Source organism: Carassius carassius, chromosome 31, assembly GCF_963082965.1.
Source record: "Carassius carassius chromosome 31, fCarCar2.1, whole genome shotgun sequence".
Lineage (NCBI taxonomy): Eukaryota > Metazoa > Chordata > Actinopteri > Cypriniformes > Cyprinidae > Carassius > Carassius carassius.
In genome coordinates, this window is record NC_081785.1 from 9,788,809 (window position 1) to 9,806,161 (window position 17,353).

The window sequence follows — 17,353 nt, forward strand, 5'->3', positions numbered from 1 at the left end:
ATATTGCTATAGATAAAGCCAGTTATGACAGTAAAAACCATCTCATCGCCACATCAGTAATGTGTATGTCTTGTGTGTGTGTGTGTGTGTGTGTTATATATGTGTGTGTGTGTGTGTGTGTGTGTGTGTGTGTGTATATATATGTGTATGTGTGTGTGTATATAGTGTATATACCTCTTTTATTAAATAAACCATGTTATAGTCATATGTGTGAAAGAGTGAAAGTTAATAATTAGTGTATATAGTGTAGAATAGATAGTGTGGTCTATCATTCTGCTCCTGCTAGTTATCTTACCATTTCCGCCGCACTAAATTAGTTTACTGTCATATTGCTCTATTTCCTGGTGTCCAAGAGAGTGTGGTGCTGTGTAATTCACTAGTTGGGCCGGATGGGAAGCATGTATGCTTATGTGTATAAATGTGTGTGTACAGTATGAGTGTGTGATTCAATGTTAATACATGAGTGTGTCAAGAGATTGCCTTATGTTCACTGTAGGGTCAGTGGAATAGTCCTAGATTTCCAACTAGAGCAGAAATAATAAAAGAGTGTGTGTGCGGGTTGTGTATAAATCATGGTTTGCCAGAGTGAATGTAAATATGTATATAAATACACCAATGTATGGGAGAAAATATATGTATTTATTTGTGTGTGAATGTGGGGTTGTTCAACTACTTGGGGTTGTTCAACTACTGAGAGAGAGTTAAATTTGACGAAACCTCTCTTTGGGGACATTTGGGGTTTCCCTCATTTGGAAAAATTTAATCATGCTTCATTAACAAAAAAATAAAGTGTGAAAATGTATACAAAAATAATAGAAGACTATGATATGTCCTCATTTAGCCGTCTATCCTGCCTTTAATCTTGAATTATGGTATCTGCAGACAGTGGACTTTGCGTCTGGCCACAGGAGGTATATGTGGTTTGAGAGGAAACAGCCGTGTTGTTTTAGTGAGTATTTAGTGTGATGAGTTCATGATGGTTAAATATATTATATGGCTTTTGGTTTGGGAAAGTTTTTAAAGAATATCACGACAGGAGAATGAAGTTCACCTCATTTAATGTTTTGAAGGAATTTCCTATACCACAACACAAACATACTGTATATCCGTAAAATATCAAGCCCCAAAACATTTATTTACTTCAGCTGTGGGATAATTAAATCCATTTATCATTTTGCTAGTATTATTACTGAGCCGAATGTGATCTAAAATCTCAATTGAGCAAGGCAGAGAGAAAGCAAAATGTTTCATGGGAGAAAGGTCCTTCACCGCAATGTCACATAAAACTCTTACATGCCACCACAAAAATTCCTAATCCGATTTTCTGTGAAGCATTTAAGCACACACACACACACACACACACACACACACACACACACACACACACACACACATTGTCCCACAAGCAAACACTTGCACAGACACAGGACAAAACTAAAGTTTGTTGATAATTTTGTTGGTTCAACTGTGTATATGTTTGTCAGTCTCTTAAATGTGATGGGTCTCTGAACAGGAAGTTGTCACAAAACATTGAAAAATGTCACTCGATATGCCTGTGATTAACCACACTGTGTTCTGTTTGTGTGTGTGTTTTAGTTGTTTGCCACTTGCCCTGCATGAATGGAGGAAAATGCAGTGCTCGGGACAAGTGCCAGTGCCCACCTAACTTTACTGGAAAATTCTGCCAAATGCCAAATCCCAACGGTCACCAGGGGCAACATGCTGTCGTAAACGGACAGAAGACACACATCCACTCAACGCACACATTACCCCTCACCTACGGCACTGGACAAAACCAGGGTAACACTTTTATTTCTGTTTTTACTTGTAGAAAATCTGGCTGAATCTTGTTATTCTGAAATGCATGGCTTTGCTGTTATTAGATAAATAACTACTGTAGGGTTCTGAATTACCACAAAAATAAATGTTAATTTGTCCTTTGTTAACTTAAATTATTAAAGCCTGGGTTACAGTGAGACACTTATAATGGAAGTCAATGGGGCTAAAACTCAGTATAGCTCCAATATGTAAATAATATGTGTTAGCATGATTTTATTGTGGAAATAATTGCTTTATTTTAAAATACAGTTACATTACAACACAATGCCAAAAACCCCAAAACTCTAAAATGAAATGATTTAAACAGCTCTAAGTCATGCACAATTTTTAACAGAATAATTGATCCAAGTGTTTTTGTAAAATTTACACATTTTGCTGCATTTAAGCCTGCCAGAAATTGTCCCCATTCACTTGTACGTGGCTCACTGTTATGTAAATTTTCGCCCCTTTTTTAGAGAAGGGCTGAATCAAAATTATTTTTTTCTGGTATTTAACATTACACCACCAATTCTGTTGACTGAGCTAACTTTGTAATGAAATTCTATGAACTTGTAGTGAATCTCCCTTAAAGAGTTACTTTTATGTAGGTTTGGTGAATGTCCATGTGAAGCATCCCCCAGGAGCCTCTGTCCAGATCCATCAGGTGTCTCCGGTGGATAGTAATGGGCAGGTGAAGAACACATACTCCAGCCACTCCTTTACCTACCACAGCAGCAGCCAGAGCATCCAACACGGTCATACTCACAGCAGCGTCATTTACCCCAACCAGCAAACATACCCCCAGTACCAGCCGGTGACATCCAAGAGCCAGTTGGGACGTTGCTTCCAAGAGACTGCTGGAATGCAGGTCAGAGAAACATTGTGTGTTTGTATGCCTTTAACTCATATATAAAGCTTTTATGTGAGGAAGATGTCTTGTGTATCTATATGTTTTTGTCCACACAATGATGGACAAACACAGTCTTCAAAATATCTTCTGTAGCTTTACTGTTCTGTTCATCTCTGTCTTTATCTCTCTCACTATTGCTGTGAGCTGTGAATCATCCACTATTATACTCTGTCTCTCACTTGTAATGTCTTTTAAAATTACTCATTTTCAGCTATCATCGGATCAAGAAGTACAACCCGAATTCCGGAAAAGTTGGGACGTTTTTTAAATTTTAATAAAATGAAAACTAAAAGACTTTCAAATCACATGAGCCAATATTTTATTCACAATAGAACATAGATAACATAGCAAATGTTTAAACTGAGAAAGTTTACAATTTTATGCACAAAATGAGCTCATTTCAATTTTGATTTCTGCTACAGGTCTCAAAATAGTTGGGACGGGGCATGTTTACCATGATGTAGCATCTCCTTTTCTTTTCAAAACAGTTTTAAGACGTCTGGGCATTGAGGCAATGAGTTGCTGGAGTTTTGCTGTTGGAATTTGGTCCCATTCTTGCCTTATATAGATTTCCAGCTGCTGAAGAGTTCGTGGTCGTCTTTTTTTTTTTTTACGTTTAATGATGCGCCAAATGTTCTCTATAGGTGAAAGATCTGGACTGCAGGCAGGCCAGGTTAGCACCCGGACTCTTCTACGACGAAGCCATGCTGTTGTTATAGCTGCAGTATGTGGTTTTGCATTGTCCTGCTGAAAAAAACAAGGCCTTCCCTGAAATAGACGTTGTTTGGAGGGAAGCATATGTTGCTCTAAAACCTTTATATACCTTTCAGCATTCACAGAGCCTTCCAAAACATGCAAGCTGCCCATACCATATGCACTTATGCACCCCCACACTATCAGAGATGCTGGCTTTTGAACTGAACGCTGATAACATGCTGGAAGGTCTCCCTCCTCTTTAGCCCGGAGGACACGCCGTCCGTGATTTCCAACAAGAATGTCAAATTTGGACTCCTCTGACCATAAAACACTATTCCACTTTGAAATAGTCCATTTTAAATGAGCCTTGGCCCACAGGACACGACGGCGCTTCTGGACCATGTTCACATATGGCTTCCTTTTTGCATGATAGAGCTTTAGTTGGCATCTGCTGATGGCACGGCGGATTGTGTTTACCGACAGTGGTTTCTGAAAGTATTCCTGGGCCCATTTAGTAATGTCATTGACACAATCATGCCGATGAGTGATGCAGTGTCGTCTGAGAGCCCGAAGACCACGGGCATCCAATAAAGGTCTCCGGCCTTGTCCCTTACGCACAGAGATTTCTCCAGTTTCTCTGAATCTTTTGATGATGTTATGCACTGTAGATGATGAGATTTGCAAAGCCTTTGCAATTTGACGTTGAGGAACATTGTTTTTAAAGTTTTCCACAATTTTTTTACGCAGTCTTTCACAGATTGGAGAGCCTCTGCCCATCTTTACTTCTGAGAGACTCTGCTTCTCTAAGACAAAGCTTTTATAGCTAATCATGTTACAGACCTGATATCAATTAACTTAATTAATCACTAGATGTTCTCCCAGCTGATTCTTTTCAAAACGGCTTGCTTTTTTAGCCATTTGTTGCCCCCGTGCCAACTTTTTTGAGACCTGTAGCAGGCATTAAATTTTAAATGAGCTAATTAAGTGGATAAAAGTGTAAAATTTCTCAGTTTAAACATTTGCTACGTTATCTATGTTCTATTGTGGATAAAATATTGACTCATGTGATTTGAAATTCCTTTAGTTTTCATTTTATTAAAATTTAAAAAACGTCCCAACTTTTCCGGAATTCGGGTTGTAGAGCAAAAGACAAAATGAATAGTTAGATTAGATTCCAACCAGAACATTGTGGTGCTCAAGGGAACATCTGTCTCTCAAGAAAAAAAACTGCAGATGAAATACAAAAAAGAAAGATTCTCAAAAGAATCTTGACTCAGTACCTGCCTCCAGTATAAAATAACATCCAGTTGTACTTCTATAGCTGTTAGTTTATCAAGTTATTATTAAGTTCACCTCAGTCTAGTTTGTTTACTCTAATTGGAAAGTGCCGTGACTGTTTTTCAACCATTCAGACTTAATTTGTGACTTTGTCTTTTTATGTCAGCAGAGAGGAGCGTGTTATCAGGTTGTTTGAGTCGTGTATCACCGCCGTCTCACAGATAATTGTTCGTTTTGGCCTGGTTCAGCAAATTAGATTCATTCAAGGGAGAGATATCAGAGTGTTGATCAGAAAGAACTGGCATCAAGAGTTGTGTATGAGCAATATTATGTGTGTGTTGTGAATGGTCTAGATCGGTATCTGTCTTTTTTTTCTCTCTCTCATTCTTTATTTCTTTCCTTAATTTACTGGATGTGATTGTGTTTTATTGTGTTGTAGTGTGGGAAAGCTCTGCCTGGCCTGTCTAAACAAGATGCCTGTTGTGGGATGGTGGGCACATCATGGGGATTCCACAAATGCCAAAAATGCCCCAAGAAAACATGTAAGATACTGTCTGACTCTAACAAACAAAATGTCCATCTCACAGAAAATTATCTGCCTTATTTTAGCAAAAAAAACCTCGCATTCAGAAACAAAAACACCCATCCCTCACACATAAATTGGTCTCAAGGCCCAGGTATGCTACATTTTCCTTGTTTCCTGCTCCTCCTAGCACAATTGAGTGAGGAATGACACATTCTGCATCTGTTTTTGGATCATTATTTTTGAACTTGCATTTTTATTTTTATTTTTTTGCTTTTCGCTTCACTTTTACACATCTGTCTCATTTTCATGAACAAAAATACTGTATGTCTCACCCTCAAAGACTCTTCTTCATGTAGAAAATAATCTAGCTCATTTTTATGATTAAAACCACCTGTCACACCCTCACACAACCATTCAGCTGTCTTTTTTTTTTCAAACATCTGTTTTACTTTATACCACACACACATCTGTCTCACCCTCACACACAAACTCACACTTGTCTTAAATTTTCACTTTTAGTCTAATAATTGAAAGAGCAGGATGATTGAAACAACCTAGTGAATGTTCAGAGTGAGACACTCCATTTAACATCAGTATGCCTGGGACTCCTTTGAGATGAAACACTTGCACTAGTATCGTGCACAGTATACCACAGTAGTGCAGTCTGAAATGAGCGGGAAAGTAATGATTCATCAAGAGTTCCTAGCCTTGATTTCTCACTAACTAAAAGAGACTATGAGGAGTTCTTTTGAAAACCTTTTGATTTCAAAATACTAAGTGGCTGTGACTCAACAGACACATGGTCCTAATATCACAGCGAGAATGAGAGGGAAAGGATAAATTCCACAGAGAAAAGACAAGTGCGTAATGAGTGGGCAAAGGAAAGAGAAAGCTGTAAAGTATTTGGTTACACGTGCTGTGTTGAACTTACTGACATGCTGACTCACCTGGCACACACTCCAGCTTTAGTAATGGTCCCTCACATACACACACGCATTTACTCATACAGTCGTGATTCCTCTATGCTTAGTCACTTCTCTGAAGTTTATACAGAAAATTGTTAGCGTACCACCCCTCACGCTCTCTTTTTCTTCGCGGTATGTCCGTAGATGTTTCTGAAATTCTCTGCCCATATATGGGAGTCCCTGCATTCTGTGCATTCCAAGACATAACACTGATTTAAACCTTACGGACATCACCAAAACAAACGTTAGTTGTGAGTGTCTTAAATATTTAAGGATTGTTGTTTCAATCTTTAAATGCCAATTCAAATGTTATTCCTTATTCCTCTCACACTTTTTCTTTTCATTTTATGTAAATGTTTACTCCGTTTTGGAGGTACAACGATTCAATATAGCCATGAGAGGTGTGAAGTTGATGTGACATTACCGCTGTCTCTGAGGTCTGTTCGCAGCAGCTGTAGGCGAACACTTACTAGTACATCAGCTGGCACTTAATGGAAAAAGAAGTGCATGGCAGTAACTGAACGTAAGTGTTGGGGTAATGAAGATGTAAACAAGTCTGGAGTTCAGTCCCCTTTATTTCTGAAGCATGACCCCTAGAAGTGCAGATGCCATTCTGTTCTCTTCCAAACGAGTCATTCTGTCTCACTCTCTCTGTTCTATTTATGTAATTTATTACGGTCATTACCTATGAGAATGAGAGGGAAGTAAACCCTGTTGCTGTTACGAGTTTCCAGTCGCAAGGCCTCCCCTGAAACAAACCACTACAGAATTGTGTACAGTGTTTTTGCGAAACTTTTACGGAACAAGGATGCATTCACTTTTATGATTTCTAAATTGACCTTTTAAACTTTCAATTGATGGCTGCTGAATTCAGCTTTTCCATCACAATTTTTTTATATATTCAAATAGAAAACTATTTAACCTTTTTAACCCTCTGAAGTCGATTAAGGTGTATACGCGTTATGAGTTATTTTTTGTCCTGATAACCCCGAAAGAACTTAAATTACACTTTCAGTTTTGATCATACAGATAAGAGCAATACATCAATCGAATCTGTAAAGGGTCTACTTTTTTTGTATACAGACCTAACAACAAAACTTTGTGCACTTATAAAATAAAGATAACAAACAAGGTGTGCTGTCTGCAGCCTTTGTCTGTGCTGATCTTCATTTACAAACACGTCATTAAAATGAACTGTAACTCCGTGAATACTCAACGAAGAGACATGAGAGATATCTATAGAAAGCCTGACATGTCTACTTTTAAACTAAACAAGTGCTGCCGAAAACAAATATTCTGTGATAAAGTAATCCATATGAAAACAACGCGATGTCCGTTTTTCACGTCTCTCTTCATTATCTTCTAATGCCCCCGCGCTGGACGCGCTATTCAAATTCAAACTGAAGCGCGCGGCTTGAATACGCCCACACAACAGAAAACAAAGTAGCGAGACTGTTCTTTAAGTTTTTTTTATTTTACTGTTTGCTTCGCGATGAGAGGAATAAGACATAATTCACCCCAAAAAGATGTGATGTGGCTGAGGATTTGAGATTTGGATTTCCTCAGAAAAAAATAATGAAGCACTTTATTCAGCAGAGATCATAAACATGAGTAAGTTTCTTTTTATTTATTTATGTACTTGTACTAGTTTTCACATAACGTGTAAACAATTTACTAGTTAGACTTTTTCCAAACTATAATTCCTGACTAAATGTATAATCAAGTGAAATATTATGAATTTTCAATAACAATATACAATACTATACCATTCAAAAGCTTGATGTAAATAATATAAATGTAACAAAAAAATTTAACTGTAACAAATGTAACAAAAAATGGTGTTCTTTTAATTTATCCCCCCTAAAAAAACAGAAAAATATTCTCAGCTCTTTTCAACATTAATAATAATAATAATAATGATGATGATGATGATAATAATAATAACAATAAATGTTTTTTTGTAGAAAATAAGATTGTTAAAAGGATTTCTGAAGGATTGTGTGACTGGAGTTTCAAAGTCAGCTTTGATTGTTCCTAATAAACTGTTTAACTGCACTCGCAAGTGGATATTAAATTATGTTGTGGGATAATTAAATATATTCTAAATAAACTACAAACATAAAATTATATAGATTTGTTTTGTCCTCACATTCTTTCTTGTAACTCCTTCCTCTCAATGACAAACCTGACTGAGAGGCTCATTAAGCAGCTCATTATGTGGGCCTTTGTCTTCTCAGGTGTAAATCACAATGATATTCATGATAGTTGGCGCCTACTCGCATATGACTTTTACCAACAAAAATTGTCTTAGAAAATTTAAATCAATATATTGTTTTCTGTGAGTGAGTAAACAGGATGATTTTCACATAATTTAGAAAGAAAAATTCTAGGCTACAAGCTCCAGTTCTCAAAAATCCCGGGAACCAATGTTCTGTAAGTGTTTTATTGCCTTATTCAAGTGATGTAACATTTTTAGTTTTTCACTAACCACACATAACTTTTTTTTTTTCTCAAAACACAATCATGTACATACATGCTGCTCACATATTATTATAGCCCAGTTTGTGCTGATTAAAGTGAGATTAGACTTAAGTGAAGTGAAGTGAAGTGAAGTGACAAACAGCCAAGTATGGTGACCCATACTCGGAATTCGTGCTCTGCTTTTAACCCATTTAAAGTGCACACACACAGCAGTGAACACACACACACAGCAGTGGGCAGCCATTTATGCTGCGGCGTCCGGGGAGCAGTTGGAGTTCGGTGCCTTGCTCAAGGGCACCTTAGTCGTGGTACTGTTTGAACTCATACAAAATATGAATTATTATGGATTCACAGAAACTGTGGTACTTTGGAACATATGCTGGTTATCAATCATAATAAATTACTGTAATAGTTACAGTAGACTTAAAGCTATTTTAGTTACAAATTTTGGTAAGACTAGGTTTTAAGTGTTCTAACTACACCAAAGGTTTTCTTAAAATTTGCTGTAGGAGAATGTTTGTCTTTAGATATGTATCTAAATGTGCTGTTTTTCCCTCCATCTCCTCTCTCTCTCTGTCTCTCTCTCTCTCTCCTCCATAGCGATTCCTTTGATTGTATGTCCTCTAGGCTATAAGAGGTTGAATGCCACTCGCTGTATCGGTAAGAGCCATGGCTTGTTTCTGCTTGTATCTGCTTGTCATGCATGCATAAATGTTTATCTTGTTTTTTTCTGTTTTTGCTGTGAATGTGTGTATGTTTGTTGTTCAGACGAGAGACAGGTGACATCTTTGATAGGTCTTTCTACTCTTGTTGAAGTTGAATGTAATGTAATAGCAAGAGATCCAACAAATCAGGGCCAGCAGTCAGAAAAACATCAGGACTTTTCCTCAGCCTGAGAATCAAACTAAACTAAAGCTCATGCAGTCATGTATTGTTAATGTATGCCTTGGCTATGTAAACTCTAGTTTAGCATGCTAATAATACTTCTTTTTAAAGACAAATGTTGGATGGGGCACCTAGATTGTTTAAATTCAAAGCTCAGTATAACAAGCCCACAGTATTTCTGTTATTAACTATAAAATTGCTAAAGCTTCTCTTAGTTTCACAACCATTCAAAAGTTTGGGGTTGGTAAGATTTTTAAATCCTGAAAGAATTATCTTATAGTCACCAAGGGTGTATTTATTTGATCTAAATTTCAGTAAAAAGAGAAATATTATTTTAAAATAGAATTTATTTCTGAAATGTAAAAGCTAAATTTTCAGCAGCCATTCTTCTAGTCTTCAGTGTCACATGATCCTTCAGTAATCATTCTAATAGGCTGATTCTGGGCTCAAGGAAGATTTAGTATTATCAGTGTTGTAAAGAGTTGTGCTGCTTTGTTTTTCAGGATTCTTTGATGAATAGAAAGCTTAAAAGAACAGCATTTAATTGAAACAGAAATCCTGTATAACATTACACATATCTTTACTGCCACTTTTGATCAGTAACATGCATCCTTATTGAATACAAGTATTAATTTCTGTAAAACAAGTTGTAATGACCCCAAACTTTTTAATGTCAGTGTATGTTTTTTTTTGTGTGTGTGTGTGTTTTATTGTAGTCTATGTATCCATATTATTCTACATTTACATTAACATTTATGCATTTAGCAGACGCTTTTATCTAAAGCAATTTACAGTGCATTCAGGCTATACAATTTTTTTAGCAGTATGTGCTAAGATATTCTATATCAAGGCTTTGCATCCTTTGTTACCTATTTGTCTTTCAGTCTCTATTTCTCCACACACCTCCAGCCAAACACATCTGCTGTTAGCAGCCACCACAGTCTGCCAAACCCAGAGCTGACCGCAGCTAAAAGTGAAGCAGGCTGTGTTGGGGAAGTGCCCAGTGTGTGTCCTGGCCACAGGCGCTCTGGAGGTTTGGAGGCTGGTAGATCTGGGCAACTTTGAGACATACTTAAGTGCAATTAATAAAAAATAAATAAATAAACTGTAACTTGATCAAAAAAGAAATGCATAAAAATAATACCAATACTTAACTTAGTCTCAGGTAAACTATCAAATAAGCCAAATATAGTTAGTAGTTGTTATTTTTAAAGTTTTAAAGTTATTTTATGTTTATGATCTGCAAAACATAGTTGCTGGTCATGTGATCATTATGGGTGCCATCTTAAGATCACTACAGAACACTACATTTCTCAAAAGTACTATTAAATTTTATAGTGCTCCTTTAATTTCTTCACAGCATTAGCATGAGGCAGTGTTAGGAGGTATGAAAATCATAGCCTAGATAGATTTAATGATTGAAATGTATCTCAGATGTAATAAACAGGCCTCAAAGCACTAAGAGGTTTAATTTACCTAAATATATTGATGCAAATTTCAGCATGGGTTGTTCTCTTAGTATAGTTTACAAAACTTGAGAACACTTCAGAGAAACTTAACTTATCATTTTCCTGATAACACCGCCTGAGGTTCCCACAAAACCTCGGACACTTTCCTGCATTTGTGGAATACTTTAATAACTGATTCTTATTTTCACTTATAGCTTTTTTTTTTTTTTTAGCTTTTATCCATATACATTTTGTATATTATCTTTTTCCCATTCTTTATGAATACGTCACCATGCTGATTTGCAGGGCATTAGCTGTATTTTGTATAGAAAATTTTTAATTTTCTTGACGCAATGATGTCATTGCTTTGAGTGGCAGCTCCTCTGGGCCAGTCTGTGTTCCTGTGCAGATGTTTGGATGCTTGAGGGACTGAGTATATGCCCTCTCTCCATGAGCATCACTGTCATCATGAACACATTAGCATTGCATTAGGAAATGTGTTGGATCTGTGTCCCAATCTAAGTGACTGGGAATGATGACTGCCCACGCCCTTGACTCGCATTCAGTGTGTGTGTGTGTGTGTGTGTGTGTGTTCCTTTTCTGACTGTTTCTTAAAGAGATGGGGAATCACACCATACAGGATTACATTAGCACAAATAAAGCTGTGAAAATAAATCAGATTGCATGCTTGTGTCTGTGCATGCACATTTGTCTGTAAAAACAGTAATTTCATTTATTAGTATTTTTGTCTTTTAAAAAAAAATGAAAAAAAAGTCTTTAAAATATATATTTACTAATATTAATATATTAAAACTTGTTTTAAGAGAATATTATATTAGACAATATATTTTCTTGTTTTAAGCATTAATCTAACAATAATTTTTTTTACAAACTGCGTTGTTAGAAAAATAAATTTAATTCAAGATGAAATCCAAAGGCTTCTTTTCTTATTTTCACAGATTTTCTTCACAGGTAATTTAATCTTTAGACTATTTTAAGGATTTTTAGATTTTGATACTGGAAAGCAATGAGAAAATATACAATGTGTGTGTGCATCTAAAGCCTTTTTTTCTTGTACAATCCATGGAGCACTGTCATCATTTACTTACCTTGTGTTGTGCAACCCTGTTTGACGGTCTTTCTTCTGTGAAACAAGATTGAGAAATGCTTTTGCTCTTTTAATTGTTTAATTTAAATATCTTTTAATTGTTTTTGTATATAATGAAGATCAATGCAGTTTTGAAAAATATGAAAGTTTCTTATGTCTGTTATCACCCTCAGATATTGATGAGTGCCATATTCAAGGAGTTTGTCCCAATGGAAACTGCATTAACACCATGGGCAGCTACAGGTGTATCTGCAACCCAGGCTTTGTGCCTGACCCCACCCTGACCACCTGCTTCCGTAAGTCTCTTCTCTTCTCTTCTCTTCTCTTCTCTTCTCTTCTCTTCTCTTCTCTTCTCTTCTCTTCTCTTCTCTTCTCTTCTCTTCTCTTCTCTTCTCTTCTCTTCTCAACTTGCTGGCTGATGACTTTGGTATGTCCCTGCTGTTCTCCATGTTTACCTACTCGAATGTAAATGGATTCAATGCAGCTAATCACTTCAGTTTGTAGCAGTAACACTTGCTGATTAGTCAAGCTAGCAACATGGCTTCTAACATTAACTGTGGCTTTCACATGAGCAAGGGGTTCTCTGCTGTTCAGGCATGAACATATAACAGCCAGGTTGAAGTCGGTCAATGGGACACATATATGCTCAAGCTTTCTCTGTGATTTAATGAGGTAACCCAATGTGATGTCTGTGTTATTGTGATAAATATAGAGGCTGATCCTTCTGGAAGCTAGTGCTTGCCGAATTACACCTCTGGAACACACCGTCATGTCCTTTTGTTCAGAGGAGATCAGAGTTCTTTTAATCCTCCTTTTAGCCTTTGGTTTTTTGCTTATGTATACAGTGTGTTTTGGCTGACAGTATAAGGTCGGTCAACACAAATCTGATGTTATCTGCATTATGAAAATGTTTAATTGTGCATCTAAACTCAGAATTGGTGCTTTATTAAATTAAAAAATTAATATGCAAGAAAGCAGTACACACATCGACAATTCTTTATAGAGTATATCAGCACATTTACCTGAGGACATTGGTTTACTTTGTTACATGACACGATCATTTTTATTCTCATACACTAGTAATTAAACATATAGAAGCATATACATACCATATATAGAAAGACATACAGTACTGTATATAGACATATATGTACATTAACGTTCAAACCTTTTTAAATGTTTATGCTCTCCAAGGCTGTATTTACTCTCTTTGATCAGAAATATGGTGAAACTGTAATATCATATAATTTATTATTTACTTTTAATATATCTTAAAATGTATTTTAATTCTATGGCAAAGCTAATTTTTCAGCAGCCATTACTCCAGTCCAGAGTGTTACATTCTTCAGAAATCTTTATTATAAATAAAACGTTTTTTTTTTTTTTTTTTATATATAAATATACATTTATGTACTTATGATGTCTGATAACAAGTGCTTCCTGATGTATTAACCCTTATATATAACCTTTCTCGCATGTTTTTTTGCTTAACGGACCTCTTTGCACTTTGGTAGTTGTATTCTTGTCCCGTGTTCTTGTCTATCTTGCATCTGAAAAACAATATCACTTTTTTTCATACACGCTCTCTGTATTAATGTGTTCTTTTGTTATTGCTTTGTAGTCATGCATAGATGGAACACAAGGTGAAGGGAATCTCTTTTCTCTTCTGTTGTTCTTTCTCTCTCTTCCATGTTTGTGTCATACACCGTGCACACTGCTCCCCTCCCTCCCTCCTTCTGTCTCCATGGTAACCAGCCGAAACACCTGCTTTTCGTGAGGAGAAGGGTGCTTGCTACCGATTGGTCAGTTCGGGGAAGCAGTGCTTGCACCCTGTGTCCACTCAGCTGAGTAAACAGTTATGCTGTTGTAGTGTGGGGAAGGCCTGGGGTCCTCATTGTGACCGCTGCCCCCTACCTGGAACAGGTAAGCTACCTGAGACACACCCCTTGTCAGCCCCACCTGTTCTACTGGTATCATTCCCTCTCAGTCCTCCACTTCATTGTGGTTTGCATGCGTGTTCCACAGCTCCGCTATGTAGATGCTTTTACATGCCAACACTCGGTTTTTGTTAGTTCTGCTGTAGATTTTGGCGTTTTTCTATACAATTCTAACCTTTGTATTGGCCTTCCTGTGAGGTCTGCGAAATTTGTTGATTTTTGCCTTTTTTGTACATTTTTTAGTGATTTGTTAGGATTGCTTTGTTTGATGAAGAATTACGGTCATTGTTCATTTAAATGAATGACATTTTTAATCAATGACATTAAAACAGACCATCAGATAAATGGACAGATGAATGGAAACAAACAGTCAGATAGTTTAGACTGATAGATAGGTAGGTAGGTAGGTAGGTAGGTAGGTAGGTAGGTAAATAGATAGATAGATAGATAGATAGATAGATAGATAGATAGATAGATAGATAGATAGATAGATAGATAGATAGATAGATAGATAGATAGATAGATAGATAGATATGTGTGTGAACATGTTGTTGAGCATTTTTTTTTTCTCTCATAGCTGCATTTAAAGACATCTGTCCTGGAGGAATGGGTTACCATGTAACCACACCGTACATTTACAAGCCCAAACCTCCTAATGGACACAGCCAGACAGACGGTCACGGGCAGAGCAAGCTCACCATCAGACACCAAGTGCCTGTGGATCCTCCTATGCCCTTCCCCACCCTGCAGCAGCCCGTGGAAGCTCTCAGCATTACAGAGAGGCAGCTACCTGGTGAGTCATATTAGCCAAACAGGACTATGTATGATATTTAAGCTGCTCTGAATAATGTGAATATGCAGACATTTTGTTTGGTTGCTTGTTTGTTTGCTTTATTTGTCTCATGTTCAATATTAATATTACGGAAACCTTCCAGATTTGAGTATGTAATGCAAAGTTTATTTCCAGTGATAGTCTGCCTGGATGCATTTTATGAAGGAGAGACACATATAAACAATGGCTACACCAGCAAGAATTTTCACCCTCTTCCCTGTCCTTCTTTTCTTCTCTTTTAAATGTCATCACATGCACACTTGGCACCATGCAATGGAATGAGACTTGGCACCGGTCCGGAGAAGACTGAGATCCAAAATGTAGCCAAGCCTCTGTTGTTCCTATAGAAAGTGAACACAGGACTGTTCTCTCGTTGGCAGAGGCAGAGAGTCATTAGCATTGCTTCCACCTTGCAAAACCAATGTCAAAGCTGATTCCAGAAGATCAGTGCATCGCATCATATTTTCTCCTTTCACTACTCTCCTACAAAATGAACTGCACAGATTTTTATAGCCTCTCTGCAAAAGCAGCCCATAAAAGCATTGCACTGCTGAAAATTGTGGTGGAGGTGGGCCAGGTTCAGAGAGAAAGTATTTGTCCTTGGGCTTTATCAGGTTTTGTTCTGTTGCTGGGATACCGTGTTTTAAAGTTGCTCTGGAACTAAAAATGGTCCACTGAAGTTCACCCTTTTATAAACCATGTGACCAAAAGTATGTGGACAGTCTATATATATATATATATGTATGTGTGTGTGTGTGTGTGTGTGTGTATTTTGGGGGTGAATTCAGATGCATAGCTGGCAGCATTATTTTACTGAATTTGCAAATGTATGATTATTTGTTTCAAACCTTTGTATGACTCAATTTATTTTTGTGTTTTTATATGACATAATGGACTCTTGTAGTGCCCACAGTTCCCCAGCAGGTAAGTTGGGTTTGATTTAGCAGTAAAGATCTGCTAAATATGCTGCACAGCTGATGCTGATGCTTTCACACAAACGTCAATGCAGCTCCGCAGAATAGCAGCAAAACTTGACATTCAAAGCTTGACATCATCATGTCATCACTGCTGCATGACCACTCTGTGTGCTCTGCATTCTGCTCCTACAGATGTGTTATGTGTCAGTGTGTGTCCTTTGCTTTGTGTGTGTGTGTGTGTGTATATTTTTAATTAGGCAACATTAACATTTAGAAAAGAGCAGTTTTAAGTTGCAGTTTTGAAAAAATAATTATATTTATGATTTGGTTGTCCAAAACGGTACAAACTTGTATTACTCTTCAAGATTGGTCTAGGCATGCAGTGTTTAGTTGGTTTGAACCTAAATGTCTCTTCAGTTTATGAACCCACAAGTTCCTTCAAGATATCCAGAGTTTGTCATTAGTTCATCCAGTAACCCCTTGAGGTTCTGATTCACTTAAAAAATATTTACTGAAGGTTATTTGAGGGACCTTCAAAAGTTGTCTGGAGGTTCTCTTAAGGATTCGGCCAGTGTGGCAATCTGAGGAAACACCATTTTGTTCCACAATTATTTATATTTTTATGGCTTAACTCTCTTTCCAGAACTTAATTTAAGAGGGCATGTGTTGTTTAGTATGTGTGAGTGTGTGTGTGAGAGAGAAAGAGAGAGAGAAGAGGGCAGGGGTGGAGAGGTTGCATCTTGCTTTTTTCCACTCAACTTTAAAGACTCTATCCCTATTGCCACCTTTAGCCCTTGCGACCCAATTCCACACTTTGTTTATGTATTTCTGCATAGACTTTCAGATAATATTCTGTATCAGTGCCAACTTGCCTCCGAAACCTAAAGTGACAGAATATTGTGGACTTAACAGACATTGCATGACTGCAAGTATACATCAAATGTGCCATTTGGGACAGGGCCCAAAATATTTACAGTTCTGCCAAATTTAATGCGCCATGCTGTCAGAGCAGAAGCAGTCTGACTTGCTCATTCCTTTGCTTTAGTTGCCAATAAATTTGCTTTATCTCTTTTGGATCAGTCGATCACTGTGTGTCATTTGTTTCTTATTTGTTTGAAGGAGCTTTATACCCACATGAATGTTGATAGGTCAGTAGTACAGCCTGGACAGGCCCAGCTGTCACCCGGGGTGTCTACAATCAGGATGGAGCCTGCCCTCTCAGGTCTCAGTCCCACTTGTACTTGCATATCCCCATAAACACCTCTTCACCTCATTCGCTTTTATAGTTGACCCACTAGTTTATGCATATCTTCTGAATAAGTCTTTGTGATTGGATTGATACTGTTTAAATTGGGTAGAACAGTTCCTTTCAGATGTGTGTAAGTGGGCTAACTAACACATCCAGATGGTGATGGGTTGGTCTGTCAACTGCCACTGTGGCGCCGGATGTTAGATATGTTCAGTTTTTGTTTGTCATATTGAGAGAGATCATGCATATGTTAATTATTTGTTTTGTAAAAAATCTGGTCCATGGCATGTAGCAGGACTTAAG

The 17,353-nt window shown here is 37.2% G+C and overlaps 1 protein-coding gene across 4 annotated transcripts in view; it reads left to right on the forward strand.

Annotated features, from left to right (window-relative positions):
* Positions 1–17,353, forward strand: part of LOC132111493 (latent-transforming growth factor beta-binding protein 1-like) — a 90,201-nt gene that overhangs the window by 50,318 nt on the left and 22,530 nt on the right. For 3 of the 4 annotated variants that reach the window (XM_059518853.1, XM_059518854.1, XM_059518857.1), the window contains exons 6-14: positions 1,597–1,800; positions 2,427–2,686; positions 5,142–5,244; positions 9,275–9,334; positions 12,289–12,411; positions 13,871–14,038; positions 14,630–14,845; positions 15,789–15,808; positions 16,921–17,023. In XM_059518853.1, coding sequence (XP_059374836.1) covers positions 1,597–1,800; positions 2,427–2,686; positions 5,142–5,244; positions 9,275–9,334; positions 12,289–12,411; positions 13,871–14,038; positions 14,630–14,845; positions 15,789–15,808; positions 16,921–17,023 — 1,257 coding nt within the window. The remainder of the gene's footprint in view (positions 1–1,596; positions 1,801–2,426; positions 2,687–5,141; positions 5,245–9,274; positions 9,335–12,288; positions 12,412–13,870; positions 14,039–14,629; positions 14,846–15,788; positions 15,809–16,920; positions 17,024–17,353) is intronic. The other variant, XM_059518855.1, reaches the window with a different exon arrangement.